We start from the raw sequence: 26334 nt of genomic DNA on the forward strand, positions 1-26334 counted from the left end.
TCACCAAGCGCTGCACCAACTTCAGAGGGACCTACACCATCAGAGGGGTCTACGCCATCGTCCCAACAAAGTACGATTACCATTCACTCTATCACTCCACCACTAACTACAGTGTTAATGGTGTGAGTGAGAATGGAAACATCCGCCCAGTCCTGGCACAGATACAACCATAAAACTCAATCCTGCTGATACGATGTGAAAGAACTTCTTGCTCCACTCCTCATTCCTACTTTCAGGAAACGATCATGTTGGCCGGGCCCTGCAGAAAATATGTGGCTTCTAAAATATGTTTTTCAGTTGACGATTGGACTGTGTAATTAATTTAATTAAGACGTGATTCATGTTGCGTAGTAAAATGAAAGTAAACCAGGTGTTCTGGCCTGACCTGTTGATTCACTGTCTTTCTAGTTGTCATTCGCTTGACGGCGAGGATTTCCTCTGTGGCGGCTCTGACTGAGGAAGACATCAGGAGTACGGTCGTACAGCAGGTCAGTGTCCTTCTATCCAAACCACACATCCTGTCAGAGCATCAGATATCACACAGGCACTTCAAACATGTAACTGTTCCAGTTTTCATTTTTTTTATTTTCTTCCTGATCCGGTTTCCACAAAGAAGCTGAAGAGCAGATATTTAATTAGTTTCAAGCATGAACTTTATATTAAGAGAAGAACTTAATTTAGAAAGTACAAGTCCTCAGTTACTCTATTTAAGTTAATGTCCCGACACACATACCATCACATCTAAGGCAAATATGATCATATCTCAGCATCGTTCTGTTTTCTCCTACAGCTTAAAAACGAACTGGTGAAACTCGGATTGACACCCAGCACAAATCTGACGTTACTGGGGAAGGTGTAACTGGAAATTACAGCCAATGGGGACCCCTGCTGATTCTTCGTGGTCACCTATCCACTCGTGAACAAAATCTAAGAAGTTTTCATTTAAATTTAAAGGTTGAACTGGGGAAACTGGGTATGGGTTTATCAAGGTCCATTTAGTAGCTGTTCTTGGTCTTTAAATGATGTCTCCTGATCTTCATTAACAAATGGGATTGCCCTAGTGGACATTGATTGAACTGTAAATGTTCAAATTTCTTTACAGTGCTTAAACTTTTATGATCATCACTATTATTTTAAACAAAGTAATGTTTTAGACCAGGGGTGTCCAAACTTGTTGTCCCTAGGACCACATTCAAAAAAAATGCGAAGGACTGGGCCACTCCCCCCCCATCCCCCTGCCCTGGAGCGGATTGTTGACAGTGCAACTCAACCTCGCCGCTCAGGGCGGGAGGGCGTGGCGGCCTTCTAAGGGACAGCTGGCAAGTCAGGGGTGAGTTTGGCGCCACCTTGTGTCTAAACTGAGAAGTGCAATACAGTGGGCCATGGTCCATTGTGTTACATTACATTTCATTTAGCTGACGCTTTTGTCCAAAGCAACTTACAATAAGTGCATCAACCCCGAGGGTACAAACCCAGAACAACAAGAATCAAGAAAGTACAATTTCTTCAAAAATAAAGCAAAACTACAAAGTGCTACAAGTAAGTGCCATTAAGGTGCTACAAAACTGTTGGTTTCAAAAATTGCTAGTTTTTAAAATTTGTAATTTTTTTTAATATGTATTATATTGTTAGACTTTGATGCGGGCCAATTACAAATGGATGGCGGGCCGCAGTTGGACACCCCTGTTTTAGACTATTCTTCATATTTCTATCAGTCTGTTGTTTGACCTGTCTCTGGAAGCTCACCTGCTGATGACGTGTTTTTTTCCCGGCTACCAAACACGACCGTATTGTCGTTTTGTGAAAATATAGCTGATATTCAACCTTTAAAAGGCCATAGACTAAAACCAGAATTACACAATAACATTTCCTTGTTGCTAAAGACATGGGCCAGGTTCTGGATTTAAATAACTAAATCTAAGACTCTACATGCTGCACATTTTACTGAATTTTCCTCATGTTGTACGTGACAGTTACAGAATCCCAGGTTAAAGATGCTAAATGTATGTTTTAATTAAATCATAATTTGTTTAACCTCAGCTCCGCCTCATCATTCACTTACACAAAGTTATAACAACAGTGTCGTACTTCTACTCTACCAGGGTTAGGAGTATAAACTGTTTACCACCTGTTTATCGGTTAAAATATTCACCACAGTTGACCATTTTTCTACAAGGACGTTTCCTCATTCCAGAACATTTCCTGCTTAGCTTGTTGATCACTGTGTTTGAGCAGAGCGACTCACACTTGCAACATGTCGCTGTCTCTGCTGCTGCTGCTGCTGCTGCTGGGCAGCTCCCAGACATCTCATTTTATGGGAACGGTCATGACCTTCTACCCAAAAGACCGCAGCCCAGATGGATCGGTCACGGTGCGTAAGGTTTCTCTTTCAAATAATAGATTAATCTTTAGAAATTAGACGTTTGAACGATTTATGTAACAAATGCAGAAAAGTGGGGCACGGCAGATCTTATGAAGTGGGATCATTATTTTTTAAAGGCTAGAAAATGCATTCAAAGCTGTATTTGAAAAGGTTATAGTTCAAAGAACAATGCAACAAAGTGGATTCTACAAATTTAAATACAAGGAAATGGGGCAGCATATTGTGCAAGACTGAACAATAAAGGGAAAAAAGTAAATCACATTGGTTATTGTTGTCTCTGTATGGAGCTTTGGCCCATGTGATGATTATCCTGTTATCCAGGTAGATCACGTCTCAGTAGAATCACGATGGTCTTTGCTGTAACGTTAAAGGTCGTCCTTCGCTATAAGTTGAACTTCCACGCTTTTGGCGGCGACACGTGGAGGTGCTTCAGGGGGAACTGTGGGAGTCAGAGTTCTTTGACGCTGAACAGAGTGTCCCAGGAGAGCAGCGCAAAGTGGTACCAAGACGAGGGAGTCATGACTCGGCAGGTTCTCGACAGAGGTGCTTTTCAGCTGTGGTAAGTGCAACATGACACTGTAAGAAATAAAGGAGAACTTTGACAAAATTGCAATGAGCCTCCCAAAAGAAACAACTGCGGACTTCAACACAGGAGAGTTTATTTCGTGATTAGTTGATTCTGTTAACTAACTATGATCGTTCTATAACCGTAACATCATGACATCTAATGACCTCTAACCTGAACTACTGACGAACCAAAAACATGATCTTCCGGCAATCGATTGAGTAGTTAATACTCTTCATGGTATTTGCACAAACAAGGTACACTCAGGGTCTGTGCTTTGGAAACTGACTTAAACTCAACTCCCACTGAAGGTTGAGCGGTGCTGCCTGGATAAGTAACAGAAATGGCATCTCATCATGGAGAGCCGTGACACTGGTAGATCTGAGGAACCGTTCCGACACCAGCAGGGCCAACGCGTCCCCTCAGACCACCATCCTGCCACTTGTGAGGTAACCTCCTCACGCCTACACATAATCATTTCGAGATATAATCTGGAGACAACACACATTTTAATGCAGGAGTAAAGTGGCGTATGTCTCTCTCCCAGAGTTCCTTCAAACTGTCAGAGAGATTTCAACCTGTTGGCGTTTGACCCTGACGGAGACGAGGTTCGATGCAGATATGGAAACGCATCACTGACAGAGTGTAGCCCCTGCACGCCACCGTCTGTCCTCCGCCTCTCACCAGTGAGTCTCCAACAGTGATTCTCTTGTATATCTTATAAACACAGAGACTAGTGACCTCGTTACAATTTGTACATGATCCTTTTGCAGTCGTGTACTCTGTCATTCGGCGCCACCACCAGCAGTGATGAAGGTCCGTACGCAGTCCAGCTGGTGATGGAGGACTTTCCCAGACAGACGATCACCCTGAATCAAGGCGGAAGCTTCCAGACGAACATAACTACAAACAACGCTATCAGCAAAATACCTGTCCAATTTGTTCTACAGGGTAAGATTTCTTGATTTGACAGCCGGATGTTAAACAGAAATTTCTTGCAACCTTGGCGACCACTTTGAAACATTTTGACAACCACTGGATTTGCGATAACCATGATCCAGCGGATGAACCCTAATGACCTGTGAGCTTCACATTAACGGTTTAGCTTAAAATGTCTCAACAACTATTTGAAGGATGCCTTGAAAGTCATAAGGAACATTCACATTGGCTGTAGCACCATCTTCTGGTGGTTTCTCCAATTTGTTTGGTAAACGGCAAAATATCAACTGAACTATCAACACTACTTCTCCCGTCAACCTCAGCTGTGTCTGCCCAGAACTGCCAATGTGTCTGTAGACCCTGCTACATAGCTAGCATTACCGCTAAAACCACCAACAACACCAATGTTATCTTTTGTGTTGCTTTTATGTCAATCACCTGTTTGGTTTTTCCGAAGCTAGCATGCTAACTGGCTGTCCACGGCCTGATTTACAACAGTCTGCCCCAAAGACGTAACGGTGATCAGAGGTCGTTTTATAAACTTGTGTTGGCGGCACAGCGATGGCTGATGTTTTTGTCAATGGACTAGAATGTTTTAAATTCTCTCCACAGATATTTTTGGTACTTTTCATATGTAGAAGTGCAACCAATACCATGGGCTCACCAAAGATTTGGGGTTTCTTTCTCCATTTCTATCATTTGTTTAGTCCTACTGAAGTAACTAAGCTATGGCAATTTTAAAGCATCCTTTGAGGAGTTTGATTTTGTGTGTCCAGTGGATCCTGCGGTGCCATCCTGCACAGAGGGACTCTATCTGCCAGCGTTCCTGCCTCCAACACCGGCCAACAGAGCTCGACTTTACACCCACGTCAATCAGACCCTGGACATCAGCATTAACGCAGCTGCAACTTTCTCCATGTGAGTAAAAGGAAAATCCAAATCCTCTTTAGACATTTGGACAGAACGTTCTGCGATTGAACCTCATGTCCAGAAACTCTGGTTCCGAGCCAGTGGAACTTGACCCTAATGGAGGAGGTGACAACAGCAAGTAACGCGCTAGTTAGCCAGGAATGCTAACCAGGGTGTCTGCAGGTCTTAAAAAGTTTTAAAAAACCTTAAAAAAAAATGTCAAAAAGTGAAAGATCATCGATATATAATAATATAACTTTTTGGGTAGCCTATATATTTTTAGCTCAAATCGAATTGAAACCCAACTGTAAATAAAGATGGAGGATGAGACACCTCCCAAAAGTAAAAGCCATAGCATCTTGATCGCCCCTGGTGGCTGGCTGAAGTACAGGTCATAAACCCCGCCTCCTCCATGTTTCAAGATCATTTTCTTCTCCCGCTTGTTAAAGGGTCTCTGAGCTGCTGTTCAGCGGGCCGCACAACGTGAACCAGACCAGATCAGGACCAGGTCAGTTTACCCTGAGCTGGATGCCGTCTCAGAGCGAGGAGGGAGAGAGCCAACCCATCTGCTTCATTGTCCAAGCACTTTCCAAGTCAGTACTTCTTCAAGTACAAGCAAGCAGTTGTGTAATTTGATGAAGGGAAGCTGAACTGTTATCCAAAGGGTGATTATTTGGTTTAATTGCGTTTGATTCTTTTCCTCAGTTCAACAAAGTATCATTCTGAGCTGCGATGTGTCATCGTAAGTGTTGGAAACGGTGAGATACACCCTCCTTTGTCTGTTCACGATTCAAATTACACTGCTGAGTTCATACGCAGGTAAAGGTTGAGCACGGCTCGTATTTGATCTTTCCAACAGATCCATCACCAAGCGCTGAACCAACTTCAGAGGGACCTACGCCATCAGCGGGACCTACGCCATCAGTGAGACCTACGCCATCAGAGGGATCTACGCCATTGTCCCAACCAAGTACGAATACCATTCACTCTATCACTCCACCACTAACAACACTGTAAATGGTGTGAGTGAGAATGGAAACGTTGGCCCAGTCCTGGCACAGATACAACCATAGAACTCAATACTGCTGATACGATGTGAAAGAACATCTTGCTCCACTCCTCATTCCTACTTTCAGGAAACAATCAGGTTGGCCGGGCCCTGCAGAAAATATGTGGCTTCTAAAATATGTTTTTCATTCAACGATTGAACTGTGTAAATAATTGAATTAATACGTGATTCATGTTGTGTAGTAGCATGAGAATAAACCAGCTGTTCTGGCCTGACCTGTTGATTCACTGTCTTTCTAGTTGTCATTCGCTTGACCGCGAGGATTTCCTCTGTGGTGGCTCTGACTGAGGAAGACATCAGGAGTACGGTCGTACAGCAGGTCAGTGTCCTTCTATCCAAACCACACATCCTGTCAGAGCATCAGATATCACACAGGCACTTCAAACATGTCACTGTTCCAGTTTTCATTTTTTTAATCTTCTTCCTGATCCTGTTTTCACAAAGAAGCTGAAGAGCAGATATTTAATTAGTTTCAAGCATGCACCGTATATTAAGAGCAGAACTTAATTTAGAAAGTACAAGTCCTCAGTCACTCTACTCAAGTTAATGTCCTGACACACATACCATCACATCTAAGGCAAATATGATCGTATCTCAGCATCGCTCTGTTTTCTCCTACAGCTTAAAAACGAACTGGTGAAACTCGGATTTCCACCCAACGCCAATCTGACGTTACTGGGGAAGGTGTAACTGGAAATTACAGCCACCGGGGACCCCTGCTGATTCACTGGGTCACCTATCCACCTGGCACAAAATCTAAGAAGTTTTCATTTTAATTTAAAGGTTGAACTGGGGAAACTGGGCTTTGTTTTTATCAAGGTCCATTTAGTAGCTGTTCTTGGTCTTTTAATGGTGTCTCCTGATCTTCATTAAAAAATGGGATTGCCCTAGTGGACATTGATTGAACTGTAAATGTTCAAATTTCTTTACAGTGTTTAAACTTTTAACGATCATCACTATCATTTTTAACAAAGTAATGTTTAAGACCAGGGGTGTCCAAACTTTTTGTCCCGAGGACCACATACAAAAAAAATGAGAAGGATTGGGCCACTCACTCCACCACGCTGCTGATGACGTGTTTTTTTTCCCGGCTACCAAACACGACCGTATAGTCGTTTTGTGAAAATATAGCTGATATTCAACCTTTAAAAGGCCATAGACTAAAACCAGAATTAAACAATAACATTTCCTTGTTGCTAAAGACATGGGCCAGGCTCTGGATTTAAATAACTAAATCCAACGACTCTACATGCTGCACATTTTACTGATCTTTCCTCATGTTTTACGTGACAGTTACAGAATCCCAGTTTATAGATGCTAAATGTTTGTTTTATTAAAACATAATTTGTTTAGCCTCAGCTCCGCCTCCTCATTCACTTACAAAAAGTTATAACAACAGTGTCGTACGTCTACTCTACCAGGGTTAGGAGTATAAACTGTTTTACCACCTGTTTATCGGTTAAAATATTCACCATTCTTGACCGTTTGTCTATAAGGACGTTTCCTCATTCCAGAAATTTTCCTGCTTAGCTTGTTGATCACTGTGTTTGAGCAGAGCGACTCACACTTGCAACATGTCGCTGTCTCTGCTGCTGCTGCTGCTGCTGCTGGGCAGCTCCCAGACATCTCATTTTAGTGGAACGGTCATGACCTTCTACCCAAAAGACCGCAGCCCAGATGGAATTAGCACGGTACGTAAGGTTTCTCTTTCAAATAATAGATTCATCTTTCGAAATTAGACGTTTGGCCGGGTTCTGTAACAAATGCAGAAAAGTGGGGGAAACAGCAGAACTTAAAAAGTGGTATCATTATTTTTTAAAGGCTAGAAAATGCGTTCAATGCTGTTTTTTTAAAAACGTTATAGCTCCTAAGAACAATGCAACAAAGTGGATTCTACAAACTAAAATACAAGGAAATGGAGCAGGTTGAGTCAGTCGCTTCCTTTGAATCAAACCTAAACTGTTTTGTACCACATTCCGTAATTTTATATAATTCTAGTCTTTACTTTTGTAATGGGTGGTGCTGGTTAAATTTCTGTCACACGTTTAATGTTTTTACTCTTTTATTTATTCTTTTAAAACTGAGTTTTTATGTTCTTATCTGATTTTCAAGGTCTTATTATTATACAATATCATAAATAATAATTAAAACAATACATATAGATACTTTAATGATGTGAAGGATTTTTAGCTTCAAACACAAAAAACAGACAAGAATAGCATTTAAAAGTAAAGAGGCTGTGAATAAGGTCAAGAACTTATGAGTAATATATTGGAAAATACTGAACGTAGGTGAGTAAAAATGTGTCTATGGATGTATGAGTAAAAGTGTGTTTCTCTGGATGTGTGCAAATAGTCAAAATTTTCAATAACTATATATGAAAAAACTTAAATTAAGAGAAATCCTGAAAACAGAACAAAACATACTGTGCATACGTATAAGTGAGTATTTATGGAGGTAAGAAATCGACAGATTGGCAGTTGTTATTTTACACAAAATACTAAGTGAATAATCAAACATATTGTGCAATACTGAAGAATAAAGGGAAAAAAGTAAATCACATTGGTTCTTGTTGTCTCTGTATGGAGCTTTGGCCCATGTGATGATTATCCTGTTATCCAGGTAGATTACGTCTCAGTAGAATCACGAAGGTCTTTGCCGTAACGTTACAGGTCATCCTTCGCTATAAGATGAACTTCCACCGTGGAGGCGGCGACACGTGGAAGTGCTTCAGCGGGAACTGTGGGAATCAGAGTTCTTTGACGCTGAACAGAGTGTACCAGGAGAGCAGCGGAGACTGGGTCCAGGACGAGGGAGTCATGACTCGGCAGGTTCCCGACAGCTCTGCTTTTCAGCTGTGGTAAGTGCAATATGACAAAATTGAGATGGGCCTCCCAAAAGAAACAACGCTTGACTTCAACACAGGAGAGTTTATTTTGTGATTAGTTGATTCTGTTAACTAACTATGATTTTTCTATAACTCATAAAAAATAACCTGAGCTAACCCTCTGAACTTGAACAAGTTCATTTTAAGTGTGAACTGGCTCAACACTAAAAACAGCAAATGGACACCAGTCAGCATTGAAAGGCAGAAGTAGAAGCGCTGGATCATTACACTCCTGTGACCAATCCTGCATGAGACTGCGGTTAGGCCCGCCTTTCTCATTAGCATAAGGACACTGAAATCCTGAAAAATATAAATTTATTTATTTCTGTATTTATTCATTCATTCATTTATTTATTTATTTATTCTTAAGTCATGTATGGTCCTCCATAGGGGCTTTGGTATTTGCAAAAACGTGGTACACTCAGGGTCTGTGCTTTGGAAACTGACTTAAACTCAACTCCCACTGAAGGTTGAGTAACATCAGAAATGGCATCTCATCATGGAGAGCCATGACGCTGGTGGATCTGAGGAACCGTTCCGACACCAGCAGGTCCAACGCGTCCCCTCAGACCACCATCCTGCCAATTGTGAGGTAACCTCCTCACGCCTACACATAATCATTTCGAGATATAATCTGGAGACAACACACATTTTAAAGCAGGTGTAAAGTGGCGTATGTCTCTCTCCCAGAGTTCCTTCAAACTGTCAGAGAGATTTCAACCTGTTGGCGTTTGACCCTGACGGAGACGAGGTCAAATGCAGATATGGAAACGCAAAACTGTTAGAGTGTAACCCCTGCACGCCAGCGTCTGTCCTCCGCCTCTCACCGGTGAGTCTCCAACAGTGATTCTCTTGTATATCTTATAAACACAGAGACTGGTGACCTCGTTACAATTTGTACATGATCCTTTTGCAGTCGTGTACTCTGTCATTCAGCGCCACCAGCAGCAGTGATGAAGGTCCGTACGCAGTCCAGCTGGTGATGGAGGACTTTCCCAGACAGAAGATCACCCTGACTCAAGGCGGAAGCTTCCAGACGAAGATAACTACAAACAACGCTATGAGCAAAATACCTGTCCAATTTGTTCTACAGGGTAAGATTTATTGTTTAGACAGCCTGAGAGCTAGTAAGACATTTCTTGCAACGTTGGCAACCACTTTAAAATATGTTGACAACCACTGGATCCACGATAACCATGATCCAGAGGATGAACCCTAATGACCTGTGAGCTTCACATTAACGGTTTAGCTTAAAATGTCTCAACAACTATTTGAAGGATGCCTTGAAACTCATAAGGAACATTCACATTGGCTATAGCGCCATCATCTGGTGGTTTCTCTTATTTGTTTGGTAAACAGCAAAATATCAACAGAATTATCAACACTACTTCTCCCGTCAACCTCAGCTGTGTCTGCCCAGAACTGCCAATGTGTCTGTAGACCCTGCTACATAGCTAGCATTACCGCTAGCACCACCGACAACACCAATGTTATCTTTTGTGTTGCTTTTATGTCAATGACGTGTTTGGTTTGACTGAAGCTAGCATGCTATCTGGCTGTCCGCAGCCTGTTTTGCAACAGTCTGCCCCAAAGACGTATTGGAGGTCAAAGGCAGTTTTATGAACTTGTCTTGGCGGCACAGCGATGGCTGATGTTTTTGTCAATGGACTAGAATGTTTTAAATTCTCTCCACAGATATTTGTGGCACTTTTCATATGTAGAAGTGCAACCAATGCCATGGGGTCACCAAAGATTTGGGGTTTATTTCTCCATTTCTATCATTTGTTTAGTCCTACTGAAGTTACTAAGCTAGGGCAATTTTAAAGCATCCTTTGAGGAGTTTGATTTTGTGTGTCCAGTGGATCCTGCGGTGCCATCCTGCACAGAGGGACTCTATCTGCCAGCGTTCCTGCCTCCAACACCGGCCAACAGAGCTCGACTCTACACCCCCGTCAATCAGACCCTGGACATCAGCATTAACGCAGCTGCAGAGATCTCCACGTGAGTAAAAGGGAAAATCCAAATCCTCTTTAGACATTTGGACAGAACGTTCTGCGATTGAACCTCATGTCCAGAAACTCTGGTTTCGAGCCAGTGGAGTGACATTGTTTGACTCGAGTGGGGAACTTGAGCCTCATGGAGGAGGTGACAACAGGAAGTAGCGCGCTAGTTAGCCAGGAATGCTAACCAGGGTGTCTGCAGGTCTTGAAAAGTTTTGAAAAACCTTAAAATATGTCAAAGAGTGAAAGATCATGAATATATAATAATACATTTTTGGGTAGCCTTTGTAATTTTAGCTAAAATCAAATTAAACCCGACTGTAAATAAAGATGGAGGATGCGACAGCTCCCAAAAGTAAAAGCCATAGCAACATGATCGCCCCTGGTGGCTGGCTGAAGTACAGGTCATAAACCCCGCCTCCTCCATGTTTCAAGATCATTTTCTTCTCCCGCTTGTTAAAGGGTCTCTGAGCTGCTGTTCAGCGGGCCGCACAACGTGATCAAGACCAGATCAGGACCAGGTCAGTTTACCCTGAGCTGGACGCCGTCTCAGAGCGAAGAGGGAGAGAGCCAACCCATCTGCTTCATTGTCCAAGCACTTTCCAAGTCAGTACTTCTTCAAGTACAAGCAAACAGTTGTGTAATCTGATGAAGGGAAGCTGAAGTGTTCTCTAAAGGGTGATTATTTGGTTTAATTGCGTTTGATTCTTTTCCTCAGTTCAACAAAGTATCACTCTGAGCAGCGATGTGTCATCGTAAGTGTTGGAAACGGTGAGATACACCCACCTTTGTCTGTTCACGACTCAAATTACACTGCTGAGTTCATACGCAGGTAAAGGTTGAGCACGGCTTGTGTTTGATCTTTCCAACAGATCCATCACCAAGCGCTGAACCAACTTCAGAGGGACCTACGCCATCACTGCGACCTACGCCATCAGAGGGACCTACGCCATCAGTGAGACCTACGCCATCAGTGAGACCTATGCCATCAGTGAGACCTATGCCATCAGTGAGACCTACGCCATCAGTGAGACCTATGCCATCAGTGAGACCTACGCCATCAGTGAGACCTATGCCATCAGTGAGACCTACGCCATCAGAGAGACCTATGCCATCAGTGAGACCTACGCCATCAGTGAGACCTATGCCATCAGTGAGACCTACGCCATCAGTGAGACCTATGCCATCAGTGAGACCTACGCCATCAGTGAGACCTACACCATCAGAGGGACCTACGCCATCAGTGAGACCTACGCCATCAGAGGGACCTACGCCATCAGTGAGACCTATGCCATCAGTGAGACCTACGCCATCAGAGGGACCTACGCCATCAGTGAGACCTACGCCATCAGTGGGACCTACGCCATCAGAGGGACCTACGCCATCAGTGAGACCTACGCCATCAGTGAGACCTACGCCATCAGAGGGACCTACGCCATCAGAGGGGTCTACGCCATCAGTGGGGTCTACGCCATCAGTGAGACCTACGCCATCAGAGGGACCTACGCCGTCATTGAGACCTATGCCATCAGAGGGACCTACGCCATCAGTGGGACCTACGCCATCAGTGAGACCTTCGCCATCAGTGACACCTACGCCATCAGTGAGACCTACGCCGTCAGTGAGACCTTCGCCATCAGTGAGACCTATGCCATCAGTGAGACCTACCCCATCAGTGAGACCTACGCCATCAGAGGGACCTACGCCATCAGAGGGGTCTATGCCATCAGTGGGGTCTACGCCATCAGTGAGACCTACGCCATCAGAGGGACCTACGCCATCAGTGAGACCTTCGCCATCAGTGAGACCTATGCCATCAGTGAGACCTACCCCATCAGTGAGACCTACGCCATCAGAGGGACCTATGCCATCAGAGGGGTCTACGCCATCAGTGGGGTCTACGCCATCAGTGAGACCTACGCCATCAGAGCGGTCTACGCCATCAGTGGGGTCTACGCCATCAGCGGGACCTACGCCATCAGAGGGACCTACGCCATCAGTGGGGTCTACGCCATCAGTGGGGTCTACACCATCAGAGGGGTCTACGCCATCAGAAGGACCTACAGCATCAGAGAGACCTACGCCATCAGAGGGGTCTACGCCATCAGTGGGGTCTACGCCATCAGCGGGACCTACGCCATCAGTGGGACCTACACCATCAGAGAGACCTACGCCATCAGAGGGACCTACACCATCAGAGAGACCTACGCCATCAGAGGGGTCTATGCCATCAGAGGGGTCTACACCATCAGTTGGGTCTACGCCATCAGAGGGACCTACGCCATCAGTGAGACCTACGCCATCAGCGGGACCTACGCCATCAGTGGGACCTACACCATCAGAGAGACCTACGCCATCAGAGGGACCTACACTATCAGAGAGACCTACGCCATCAGTGGGGTCTACGCCATCAGAGGGACCTACACCATCAGAGAGACCTACACCATCAGAGAGACCTACGCCTTCAGTGGGGTCTACGCCATCAGAGGGTTCTACGCCATCAGAAGGACCTACGCCATCAGAGAGACCTACGCCATCAGAGGGGTCTACGCCATCACAGGGGTCTTCACCATCAGTGGGGTCTACCCCATCAGAGGGACCTACGCCATCAGTGAGACCTACGCCATCAGTGGGGTCTACGCCATCAGTGGGGTCTACGCCATCAGCGGGACCTACGCCATCAGTGGGACCTACGCCATCAGTGAGACCTATGCCATCAGTGAGACCTACGCCATCAGTGAGACCTACGCCATCAGAGGGACCTACGCCATCAGAGGGGCCTACGCCATCAGAGGGGTCTACGCCATCAGTGGGGTCTACGCCATCAGTGAGACCTACGCCATCAGAGGGACCTACGCCGTCAGAGCGGTCTACGCCATCAGTGGGGTCTACGCCATCAGCGGGACCTACGCCATCAGAGGGACCTACGCCATCAGTGGGGTCTAAGCCATCAGTGGGGTCTACGCCATCAGAGGGGTCTACGCCATCAGAAGGACCTACACCATCAGAGAGACCTACGCCATCAGAGGGGTCTACGCCATCAGAGGGACCTACACCATCAGAGAGACCTACACCATCAGTGGGGTCTACGCCATCAGTGGGGTCTACGCCATCAGCGGGACCTACGCCATCAGTGGGGTCTACGCCATCAGCGGGACCTACGCCATTAGTGGGACCTACACCATCAGAGAGACCTACGCCATCAGAGGGACCTACACCATCAGAGAGACCTACGCCATCAGAGGGGTCTATGCCATCAGAGGGGTCTACACCATCAGTGGGGTCTACGCCATCAGAGGGACCTACGCCATCAGTGAGACCTACGCCATCAGCGGGACCTACGCCATCAGTGGGACCTACACCATCAGAGAGAACTACGCCATCAGAGGGACCTACGCTATCAGAGAGACCTACGCCATCAGTGGGGTCTACGCCATCAGAGGGACATACACCATCAGAGAGACCTACGCCATCAGAGAGACCTACGCCTTCAGTGGGGTCTACGCCATCAGAGGGTTCTACGCCATCAGAAGGACCTACACCATCAGAGAGACCTACGCCATCAGAGGGGTCTACGCCATCAGAGGGACCTACACCATCAGAGAGACCTACGCCATCAGTGAGACCTACGCCATCAGAGGGACCTACGCCATCAGAGGGGTCTACGCCATCAGTGGGGTCTACGCCATCAGTGAGACCTACGCCATCAGAGGGACCTACGCCGTCAGAGCGGTCTATGCCATCAGTGGGGTCTACGCCATCAGCGGGACCTACGCCATCAGAGGGACCTACGCCATCAGAGGGTTCTACGCCATCAGAAGGACCTACACCATCAGAGAGACCTACGCCATCAGAGGGGTCTACGCCATCAGAGGGACCTACACCATCAGAGAGACCTACGCCATCAGTGGGGTCTACGCCATCAGTGGGGTCTACGCCATCAGCGGGACCTACGCCATCAGTGGGACCTACACCATCAGAGAGACCTACGCCGTCAGAGCGGTCTACGCCATCAGTGGGGTCTACGCCATCAGCGGGACCTACGCCATCAGAGGGACCTACGCCATCAGAGGGTTCTACGCCATCAGAAGGACCTACACCATCAGAGAGACCTACGCCATCAGAGGGGTCTACGCCATCAGAGGGACCTACACCATCAGAGAGACCTACGCCATCAGTGGGGTCTACGCCATCAGTGGGGTCTACGCCATCAGCGGGACCTACGCCATCAGTGGGACCTACACCATCAGAGAGACCTACGCCGTCAGAGCGGTCTACGCCATCAGTGGGGTCTACGCCATCAGCGGGACCTACGCCATCAGAGGGACCTACGCCATCAGAGGGTTCTACGCCATCAGAAGGACCTACACCATCAGAGAGACCTACGCCATCAGAGGGGTCTACGCCATCAGAGGGACCTACACCATCAGAGAGACCTACGCCATCAGTGGGGTCTACGCCATCAGTGGGGTCTACGCCATCAGCGGGACCTACGCCATCAGTGGGACCTACACCATCAGAGAGACCTACGCCATCAGTGGGGTCTACACCATCAGTGGGGTCTACGCCATCAGCGGGACCTACGCCATCAGTGGGACCTACACCATCAGAGAGACCTACGCCATCAGAGGGGTCTACGCCATCACAGGGGTCTACACCATCAGTGGGGTCTACGCCATCAGAGGGACCTACGCCATCAGTGAGACCTACGCCATCAGTGGGGTCTACGCCATCAGCGGGACCTACACCATCAGAGAGACCTACGCCATCAGAGGGACCTACACCATCAGAGAGACCTACGCCATCAGTGGGGTCTACGCCATCAGAGGGACCTACACCATCAGAGAGACCTACGCCATCAGTGGGGTCTACGCCATCAGAGAGACCTACGCCATCAGAGAGACCTACGCCTTCAGTGGGGTCTACGCCATCAGAGGTACCTACGCCATCAGAGAGACCTACGCCATCAGAGGGACCTACGCCATCAGAGGGGTCTACACCATCAGTGGGGTCTACGCCATCAGTGACACCTACGCCATCAGAGGGACCTACGCCGTCAGAGCGGTCTACGCCATCTGTGGGGTCTACGCCATCAGCGGGACCTACGCCATCAGAGGGACCTACGCCATCAGTGGGGTCTACGCCATCAGAGTGGTCTACGCCATCAGAAGGACCTACACCATCAGAGAGACCTACGCCATCAGAGGGGTCTACGCCATCAGAGAGACCTACGCCATCAGAGAGACCTACGCCATCAGTGGGGTCTACGCCATCAGAGGGACCTACACCATCAGAGAGACCTATGCCATCAGAGAGACCTACGCCTTCAGTGGGGTCTACGCCATCAGAGGGTTCTACGCCATCAGAAGGACCTACACCCTCAGAGAGACCAACGCCATCAGTGGGGTCTACGCCATCAGTGGGGTCTACGCCATCAGCGGGACATACGCCATCAGTGGGACCTACACCATCAGAGAGACCTACGCCATCAGAGGGGTCTACGCCATCACAGGGGTCTACACCATCAGTGGGGTCTACGCCATCAGAGGGACCTACGCCATCAGTGAGACCTACGCCATCAGTGGGGTCTACGCCATCAGTGGGGTCTACGCCATCAGCGGGACCTACGCCATCAGTGGGACCTACACCATCAGTGAGACCTATGCCATCAGTGAGACCTACGCCATCAGTGAGACCTACGCCATCAGAGGGACCTACGCCATCAGAGGGGTCTACGCCATCAGTGGGGTCTACGCCATCAGTGAGACCTACGCCATCAGAGGGACTTACGTCGTCAGAGCGGTCTACGCCATCAGTGGGGTCTACGCCATCAGCGGGACCTACGCCATCAGCGGGACCTACGCCATCAGTGGGGTCTACGCCATCAGAGGGGTCTACGCCATCAGAAGGACCTACGCCATCAGTGAGACCTACGACATCAGTGGGGTCTACGCCATCAGTGGGGTCTACGCCATCAGCGGGACCTACGCCATCAGTGGGACCTACACCATCAGAGAGACCTACGCCATCAGAGGGGTCTACGCCATCACAGGGGTCTACACCATCAGTGGGGTCTACGCCATCAGAGGGACCTACGCCATCAGTGAGACCTACGCCATCAGTGGGGTCTACGCCATCAGTGGGGTCTACGCCATCAGCGGGACCTACGCCATCAGTGGGACCTACACCATCAGTGAGACCTATGCCATCAGTGAGACCTACGCCATCAGTGAGACCTACGCCATCAGAGGGACCTACGCCATCAGAGGGGTCTACGCCATCAGTGGGGTCTACGCCATCAGTGAGACCTACGCCATCAGAGGGACTTACGCCGTCAGAGCGGTCTACGCCATCAGTGGGGTCTACGCCATCAGCGGGACCTACGCCATCAGCGGGGTCTACGCCATCAGTGGGGTCTACGCCATCAGAGGGGTCTACGCCATCAGAAGGACCTACGCCATCAGTGAGACCTACGACATCAGTGGGTTCTACGCCATCAGTGGGGTCTACGCCATCAGCGGGACCTACGCCATCAGTGGGACCTACACCATCAGAGAGACCTACGCCATCAGAGGGACCTACACCATCAGAGAGACCTACGCCATCAGTGGGGTCTACGCCATCAGAGGGACCTACACCATCAGAGAGACCTACGCCATCAGTGGGGTCTACGCCATCAGAGAGACCTACGCCATCAGTGAGACCTACGCCATCAGAGGGACCTACGCCATCAGAGGGGTCTACGCCATCAGTGGGGTCTACGCCATCAGTGAGACCTACGCCATCAGAGGGACTTACGCCGTCAGAGCGGTCTACGCCATCAGTGGGGTCTACGCCATCAGCGGGACCTACGCCATCAGAGGGACCTACGCCATCAGTGGGGTCTACGCCATCAGCGGGACCTACGCCATCAGTGGGACCTACACCATCAGAGAGACCTACATCATCAGAGGGACCTACACCATCAGAGAGACCTACGCCATCAGAGGGGTCTATGCCATCAGAGGGGTCTACACCATCAGTGGGGTCTACGCCATCAGAGGGACCTACGCCATCAGTGAGACCTACGCCATCAGCGGGACCTACGCCATCAGTGGGACCTACACCATCAGAGAGACCTACGCCATCAGAGGGACCTACACTATCAGAGAGACCTACGCCTTCAGTGGGGTCTACGCCATCAGAGCGTTCTACGCCATCAGAAGGACCTACACCATCAGAGAGACCTACGCCATCAGTGGGGTCTACGCCATCAGTGGGGTCTACGCCATCAGCGGGACCTACGCCATCAGTGGGACCTACACCATCAGAGAGACCTACGCCATCAGAGGGGTCTACGCCATCAGTGGGGTCTACGCCATCAGAGGGACCTACGCCATCAGTGAGACCTACGCCATCAGTGGGGTCTACGCCATCAGTGGGGTCTACGCCATCAGCGGGACCTACGCCATCAGTGGGACCTACACCATCAGTGAGACCTATGCCATCAGTGAGACCTACGCCATCAGTGAGACCTACGCCATCAGAGGGACCTACGCCATCAGAGGGGTCTACGCCATCAGTGGGGTCTACGCCATCAGAGAGACCTACGCCTTCCGTGGGGTCTACGCCATCAGAGGGACCTACGCCATCAGAGAGACCTATGCCATCAGAGAGACCTACGCCATCGTCCCAACCAAGTACGACTACCATTTACTCTTTCACTACACCAATAAATACACTGTAAACAGCGAGTGAGAATGGAAACGTTGGCCCAGTCCTGGCACAGATACAACCATAGAACTCAATACTGTTGATACTATGTGAAAGAACTTCTTGCTCCACTCCTCATTCCTACTTTCAGGAATTAATCAGGTTGGCCTGGCCCTGCAGAAAATATGTGGCTTCTAAAATATGTTTTTCATTTGATGATTGAATTGTGTAATTAATTGAATTAATACGTGATTCACATGTGTAGTAGTAGGAGAATAAACCAGCTGTTCTGGCCCTGACCTGTTGATTCACTGTCTTTCTAGTTGTCATTCGCTTGACGGCGAGGATTTCCTCTGTGGTGGCTCTGACTGAGGAAGACATCAGGAGTACGGTTGTACAGCAGGTCGGTGTCTTCCTATCCAAACCACACATCCGCTCAGAGCATCAGATATCACACGGGCACTTTTTTAATTTTTTTTATCTTCTTCCTGATCCTGTTTCCACAAAGAAGCTGAAGAGCAGATATTTAATTTGTTTCAAGCATGCACTGTATATTAACAGCAGAACTTAATTTAGAAAGTACAAGTCCTCAGTCACTCTACTCAAGTTTATGTCCCGACACACATACCATCATATCTAAGGCAAATATGATCATATCTCAGCATTGCTCTGTTTCCTCCTACAGCTTAAAAACGAACTGGTGAAACTCGGATTGACACCCAGCGCCAATGTGACGTTACTGGGGAATGTGTAACTGGAAACTACAGCCACCGGTGACTCCTGCTGATTCAGTGTGGTCACTAATCCACTCGTGCACGAAATTTGTTAACAAGGAAACAACGGGAGTGATTAATTTGTTACACTGGTCTCAGTTGTCTTGAGTTTTTAATTGCATAACCTTGTAAGCTTGTAACTGCGGATTGATTTAGCTGCTGTTGCCTTTTAGAATAAACATTGTTGACTTATATTGTTTGTCTTTGAATCACCCCTAAGACATAATAAGACAGCTCGTGGATGACGAGAGTCACTAATTTCTTAATACGGACACTGTGGTCGGGGGGTGTGTTTGCAAAATCTTCAAAGCTTGTAACTTGAAAATAAAATATTAAATCGCAGTTTTCTTTTCTCTTTTCTCTCTCACCAACATCTCTCGGTAAATTTTTTACTGCTGTTGCCTTTTTTAAATAAACCTTGTTGATTTGTACTGTTGTTGTTGTTTGTTTGTTAAATATCCCCCCAAGATGTTTTCTTTAAAAAACAAGAATGACTCTGAAGCATTGCAACACTTTAAAAAAGGACAAAAAGAGTGAGAGTAGTTGAAAAGACATCAGTTTTATTTCCGGTCGAGCGAGCAAGAGCAGCACGTCAATAGGAGAAATATACACAGGTCACGGTTTGTAGATTGTAAACTTGTAAACATCATGAAGCCACATGATATCCAACTCTCTGTAGGTTTTGTTCGCAGGGCTTGAAACTAACCTGTTCGACCAATCATCCAACAAGTGACAAGTTTCACCTGCTGAGGAAAGTTCCTCCGGCGACAAAGCTGAGTGTGGAAAACATGAACATTCTCAATAACCTGTTTGCTTCTGAAAAGGAGTTTCAAACAGTGCGGGACGTTTTGTTGGTTTGGTTCTGTTCCCTTGTTCGGCCGCAGAAATCCATGAAGTTCCGAATTCAGCATCAGGTGCAAGTCAAGTGTTGGCTGGTGGCTGAAGTGTTCGTTTGGTGCCCTCTTTGTTTTGTTCACACATTCCTTCATGCTGTCAAGTAAAACAGCAAATGGGGTGCGCTCGTTTTGCTTCTTTTAACAGTGGTCAAGGCAATGTTGTTGGATTTTAAATGTATTGTGCAGCGTCTGTGCAGGATCGGCTGTTTACGAACTGGTCATGCAACACTATTAGAGGGATCGGATCAGTGGTTCAGGAAGCAGCCGCACCGATGTGGACAAAGCGAAACAAGCGCACCCCTTCGACACAAACAAAATAAATATCAACTGCATTTCTTCAACAGAACCAAACAAGCAAGCCAGTCCCCTGATAGTTAACACACACCTGGACATAACACATTCAGTTTACAATGTCCTTAAAGGCATCTGACAAATTTGAGAGAAACCTGGACTGAACTTCACCTCCTCTCTCTTTAATTCACAAAAACATTTCAGACATCGTTTTTTTTCTCAAATTGTGATAGCAAAAACCAACAGTTCCCACAGAGCTCGGAGTTCAGGAACATTCCCCTCAGGAGAATCGCACATCGTCAATATAAAATATGAACCTTCTTATGTACAACACCCAAGCAACATGCTCCGCCCCCTCATCCCTCGAGACCCGCTCCAGCTCTTCAGCCTGATTTAAACACTGTGAGAGATGTGAGGCCTCTGAGCTCGGAGGACGTTTTGTCCCGTCGAGCCTCGGAGAAACAAAAACCTTCCATTCACATCGCGAGTGAGATGGTTAACAGATAGAGAAGTGGGCTCTAGACAAAGGCTGCCGGGAACAGCGTGTCCTCTGAAGGGCTTCGGGTCGAACCAGTTTTTAGCTATTTGTGCCGCCAGCTCTGAGATCACGAGCTTCAGCCGCAGAAGCTCACTTGACTGCATAGCTAGCTGTTTTACACGCAGTGAAATATTAGCCAGTACACTTACACACACATTAGCGTGTGAATGCAGTTTTACGAGACCGCCTGCTTCTTAGAACAACTGCCAACATCTCACAGAGTTTGACGTTTGTTTGTTGAGAGACTAGAGGACAAAGGATTTTTATGTGGTTAATATGTGGTAGTTAAAGTAGATCAGCAGTTAATATCAGGAATTTGATTTTCCTTATAAACATTAAAACTATATTTTAAAAAAGCCATATTGGTCCATAAATAAGGAAATGTGTGATTTCATTTCCCAACTGGCAGTTGTTGTTTTTTAAAGGAGCATCACAACACTTACTTAAATTAATTAATTAATACAACCCACTGCAACATAAAGTTCCCTTGTGTATCATAAACAGTTAAACTCAGGTCAAACACAGAATTCAGAATATCTGTATACACACATTCATAAAAACACACATGCGGCTGAAGCTGCCTTTGTGTCCTTTGTGTTTCTAACGTGAATCCACGACACCTGCCGACACAAAAGTGAAGCCAAAATATCTGGATTGCCCCCTAGAGGCAGGCTGCGGTATAGGTCATACAACCCTGCCTCCTCCATGTCCGGGGTTGGGACATGAACCAGAAAAAGTGGATTAATTTAAACCCAGATCGGCGTCAAAAGGCAGCTCCACCCGTAACATTAAAATACAGTTATTGATAGAGTAATTTCCACAGAATATTCAGAAACAATAAATAAGTTAAGAATCATCCCTTCACTTAGATTTAACAGAATACTGTTAACAGTGCGTGTTTTCCCCGATTACAGGCAAAAATGTTAAAGCTTCACCTGATGGGAAAATATTTGACGTCACCTTCAAAACTCCACATCAGTGCATCCCGAGTCATTTCTTAAAGCTCGACCTGAACGGTAAGTAGAATTGAAAACAAAAAAACAAAAACAGAATTTGATTCTGTGCAAGAAAAATAAATAAACATAAATAATTTCTTTGTAATTTTGGTAAACATAATCAAAATTCAGTAACCAACACACTGGCTGGAGTTTGACTGACACTTGGGTTAAAACGCTTAAAAACCAGAAATCTGTGGTTTAATCGTCACCAAAAACTCTCGTCCTACCACTAGGGGTCCTCCTTGTCAAAGATTTCCCTTTTTTTCCGCAAAGCTGCTCAAAGAAGTTTTTAATGAAGTAACTGACAACCAGCTCGGGTTCTTCAACTGGTTCCACTCAGAAGTCCAGGAACCGGTTGTGAGCAGAACCATCACTAGATGGCGCTGCTACGATGAACGTAAACAGTAGAAGGAAGACGGTGGATTGTGATTGTTGGTACCGTTTGCAGTGTCCCCCTAGTGGTAAGTTATATAAAACATTGCAGGTATTACTGCATTTCTTTCCTAATTTTTCATCATTCAATTTTTTCAGAGTTAGAACAAAAGCTTTGCAAAGTCTCAGCTTCTTTTGTAAACACATTCGATTTTTCACAAATAGATCAATTGTGAAGGTTTGTGGCGCCCGTTTTCAAGATTTTGAATTCGTATTGTAACGGGAGGAAGTGGACACGCGTCATCCATCTTTGTTTACAGTCTGTGGTTAAAAACGTTTTTAAAAAATATCCACGTTGCTAAACCAGCATCAGTCAAACCCCAGAGTCAATATCAATATAAGAAGTTTCCATGAGAAGAGAATGCTGGTTGTTCATCTGCAGGTGGAAACAGAACAAGGAGCTCAGTGCTCTTCACAGGAGAAACAGGAAAGAGACTTCCATGAGTCTGGAGTCTGAGGCGGAACTTTTCTTTTTCCTGGAGATGAAACCACAAACACACACATTCATCTGATACACTCACTCTCTCTCTTCATTCATCCCCTGTTCTCCATCCCCTTCGTCGCCAAAGATCCAGAGATAAGACATCGTAGTTAGGCAGCAAATTGACTCTCGCACGTAAACACACACACACACAGACACACACACAGAACCTTCCTCGCCATCTGTTCCTCATCCTCTCTCACAGACCAGAGGTCAGACGTCGTAGTCGGGCAGGGCCGAGTAGGAGACGCCCCCGACGGACGGAGGGTTGGAGTGGAGAGGAAGAAACCAGAAGAAGACTGAACCTGGAGAGAGAACATAAATCTGAATCAGTGATCCTGTAAAGTCGCGGACGGAGCAGGAGATGTGGACGAGGGACACAAACCCACCTCGTCCGAAGACCTCCCGCAGCAGAGCGATCTTGGGCTTGCGGGTGTGTGGGGGGTGGGGGGGCGGCTGTGAGGAGGAGGAGGAAGAGGAGGTAGATGAGGCTCCTCTGTCTTTGATCATCAGTCTGTTCTTCATCTGCTCGATCGGAGACTCGTCCGTGATGATGGAGATTAACTGGAACAAAACCAGATATTACTGTGAGGTTACTGGGGGATGGAGTCACACACAGACAGGGAATGTGTGTGTGTGTGTGTGTGTCTGTGTGTGTGTGTCTGTGTACCTGATCGTAGAAGATAACCATGACAAACACACCGAACAGCACCGACTCCACCAGCAGGATGATGTAGTGAGCGCTGAGGAGGAGAGAAAACAGAGAATCATAATTCAGTCTCTGTCTCACCGGAACTTTCCTTTTTTAAATCCCGGCTGCTCCACTCACACGATCAGGTGTTTGCTCGGTGTCTCCTCTCCTTCTTTCTCTGCGTCGCCACCTCTCTCGTTCCTTATCTGCCAGATCCAAGCCGACACCACCAGCACCATGGAGTACAGGCTGGCCATGCCTGAGCAGGGAGACACAACCACAGTCACCTTATCAGCAGCTTGACCTCCAGGTGGCGCTGATGTTGCACAACCGGGGCTGAGGCTGGCTTTACTAATAATAACAATAATGGAAACGTCTGAGCCTAAAAGTCATCAGATGGTTAAAATATTTAATGAAGACGTATTTTCTCGATACGCTCTGAATTTTGGACACTTATTTTATCCCTTATTATACAAATACAAGCTGCTGGGGATTTTAGGGCCCGAGCACTGACATCAAAGGTCAGGTGAGACCCTATTGAAATTGTAAGGATTATTACTAGTATTATTATTATTATTATTCAGGCAAATTAATTGGGTTTTTGAGGGCTTTACCATGCTCAAATTCTTACAAAAATTTGCAGAAAGTTAGAAAGTGGTGAAAATTTACGTATTCTGAAGGAATTTTCAATGGGCGTCGCAAAATGGCTCATCGGTGCCCCCCGAGACCCCTGGTTCTAAGTAATGCTTAAATGTTTTGTCCGGTTGTTTTTGTGGTTTAGAGGAGACGTCTCGGGAGTTTGTGCCATAAAGCTGCCGTCGACCCACCGGTTTATTTACAGTCACTCACCGGTGTAGAAGAGGAACTGGATGAAATACTTTTGGTTTAGTTCCCCGACACAGTTGTTGATCCTAAAAACAAACAAAAAAAGGATGAGAGAAAGTTGAAGGTGACTAAAGAATAAAGAAACCAGGAGAGGGACACAAGGTCGGACGGCGTCTTCTCACCATGGACAGTGGTGGTCCATGCGGCGGATGCACCTCTGACAGACGCGGCAGTGGTGCGCCCTGGGAGGTCTGTAGGTTTCACAGCGGCTGCACACCGTCCAGCCCTCACAGCCCTGCAGGTGCATTTAATAACCACAGAGATGTCAGAATAAACAGGGTTCATACACATTTTGACCAATGGATTTCCATGACTTTTCCATGACTTTTCAATAACTTTAAACCAAATTTCCATGACCGAACATTTTGTGAAATCTCGGTGTATACGCGAAAAGTTACAAAATATAGTATTCAAACTAACAATGAGAATTCCAATGCATTCAGTATACCTTAAATGACACAAAACCAAGTATGCCTGCCTATATTTTGAGCGTATTTATTTAAAAGCATATGAATTATTTAAAACTCAGCATAAATGAACTAGGGATGGGCATTCGATTAAATTGTCTTAATCGATCGCTGGGAGAATTAACGATCAACTTTCGATTAATCATTAATATTTTTATATTAAAATTCACTATTTATAGGCTATATTAAAATGCAGAGAAAATAGAATAAAATAGTTTTCATCGATGAAAAAATGACACATTTTGACCAATGGATTTCCATGACTTTTCCATGACTTTTCAATAACCTTAAACCAAATTTCCATGACCGAACATTTTGTGAAATCTCGGTGTATACGCGAAAAGTTACAAAATGTAGTATTCAAACTATCAATGAGAATTCAAGGCATACAGTATACCTTAAATGACACAAACCCAAGTATGCCTGCTTATATTTTGAGCGTATTTCTTTAAAAGCATATGAATTATTTAAAACTCAGCATAAATGAACTAGGGATGGGCATTCGATTAAATTGTCTTAATAGATCGCTGGGAGAATTAACGATCGATTTTGGATTAATCATTAATATTTTAATATTAAAATTCACTATTTATAGGCTATATTAAAATGCAGGAAAATAGAATAAAATAGTTTTCAACGATGAAAAAATGTCATTTACGAAATTCTTAATGATCAATTAATCGATCGTCTATTAATTATGCCCATCCCTAAAATGAACGACATGAAAATATGAATATAACAAATTTCCATGACTTTTCCAAAACTTTTGGGAGATTATTTTTTTCCATGACTTTTCCAGGCCTGGAAAAACACATTTTAAAATTCCATGACTTTTCCAGGTTTTCCATGACCGTGGGAACCCTGAATAAAGCAACTTAGGCAGAAACGAGACGCTGACGTGTCCCAGACGTTCAGAGCAACACGTGTGTCACGAAGCTGATGATCACAGGTCTGAGATCCGAGTGTGAGAACAGCTTCTCAACACAATAGATAATTACATGGTTATTACTATAATAACAGACGTGTGGTGTCACTCACACGCTCGCTCATCCGAGTCGACTGCGAGCGCAGGTCTGAGAAGTCCAGGGCCGTGTCGGGAAGAGGCACCTTACCTGCACGACAACAAACGCACAACTGAACACAGGGAACACAAACACACTTTCCCCCCCAATATATGCTCACATTTATTAATATTTATGGGCGTTTTGCTGACCCGGATCTGAGAGGACGGCTTTGGAGTGACAGGCCAGCAGCAGCAGCAGAATCAGGTTGAAGACGGATCCGTGGAGACTGCACCACACGCTGGAGGAGAGAAGAACTGCAGCTTTAATAACACACACACACGGTTCTGTTTGAGTGCGAAACACAGAGACACATCGATTTGTTGTTGAGTTTTGAGAGAATTGTCAGTGTTTTTTATTGTATTTGTTTTTTGTGA

General features: G+C 46.2%; 3 protein-coding genes and 1 long non-coding RNA gene across 4 annotated transcripts in view; 3 read left to right on the forward strand and 1 right to left on the reverse strand.

The window, feature by feature from the left end:
- Positions 1–877, forward strand: LOC133028684 (uncharacterized). Its single transcript, XR_009683307.1, has 3 exons — positions 1–70; positions 409–488; positions 791–877. It is a non-coding gene; the product is annotated as an uncharacterized LOC133028684 (long non-coding RNA).
- Positions 878–2253: 1376 nt separating this feature from the next.
- On the forward strand, positions 2254–19574 carry LOC132996099 (uncharacterized). The gene is made up of 11 exons (XM_061066420.1): positions 2254–2371; positions 2755–2942; positions 3260–3397; positions 3496–3634; positions 3722–3899; positions 4664–4805; positions 5246–5389; positions 5502–5554; positions 5656–5766; positions 18768–18847; positions 19130–19574. Exons 1-11 carry the CDS (start codon positions 2255–2257, stop codon positions 19196–19198), a joined length of 1359 nt encoding a protein of 452 aa, XP_060922403.1. The 5' UTR covers position 2254; the 3' UTR covers positions 19199–19574.
- LOC132995853 (uncharacterized) lies at positions 7440–9798 on the forward strand. The gene is made up of 6 exons (XM_061066071.1): positions 7440–7556; positions 8538–8725; positions 9222–9344; positions 9443–9581; positions 9669–9731; positions 9775–9798. The coding sequence occupies exons 1-6, from the start codon at positions 7440–7442 to the stop codon at positions 9796–9798; spliced, it is 654 nt and encodes a 217-aa protein (XP_060922054.1).
- Positions 19575–22930: 3356 nt separating the features above from the next.
- zgc:77880 (zf-DHHC domain-containing protein) overlaps positions 22931–26334 on the reverse strand; it is a 4128-nt gene continuing 724 nt past the window's right edge. Inside the window, exons 2-9 of the mRNA XM_061066164.1 lie at positions 26110–26198; positions 25935–26008; positions 24552–24664; positions 24394–24455; positions 23683–23803; positions 23524–23596; positions 23243–23417; positions 22931–23158 (exon numbers count right to left, since the gene is read on the reverse strand). Coding sequence (XP_060922147.1) covers positions 23067–23158; positions 23243–23417; positions 23524–23596; positions 23683–23803; positions 24394–24455; positions 24552–24664; positions 25935–26008; positions 26110–26198 — 799 coding nt within the window. The 3' untranslated portion in view covers positions 22931–23066. The remainder of the gene's footprint in view (positions 23159–23242; positions 23418–23523; positions 23597–23682; positions 23804–24393; positions 24456–24551; positions 24665–25934; positions 26009–26109; positions 26199–26334) is intronic.

Source organism: Limanda limanda, chromosome 22, assembly GCF_963576545.1.
Source record: "Limanda limanda chromosome 22, fLimLim1.1, whole genome shotgun sequence".
NCBI classification, from domain to species: domain Eukaryota; kingdom Metazoa; phylum Chordata; class Actinopteri; order Pleuronectiformes; family Pleuronectidae; genus Limanda; species Limanda limanda.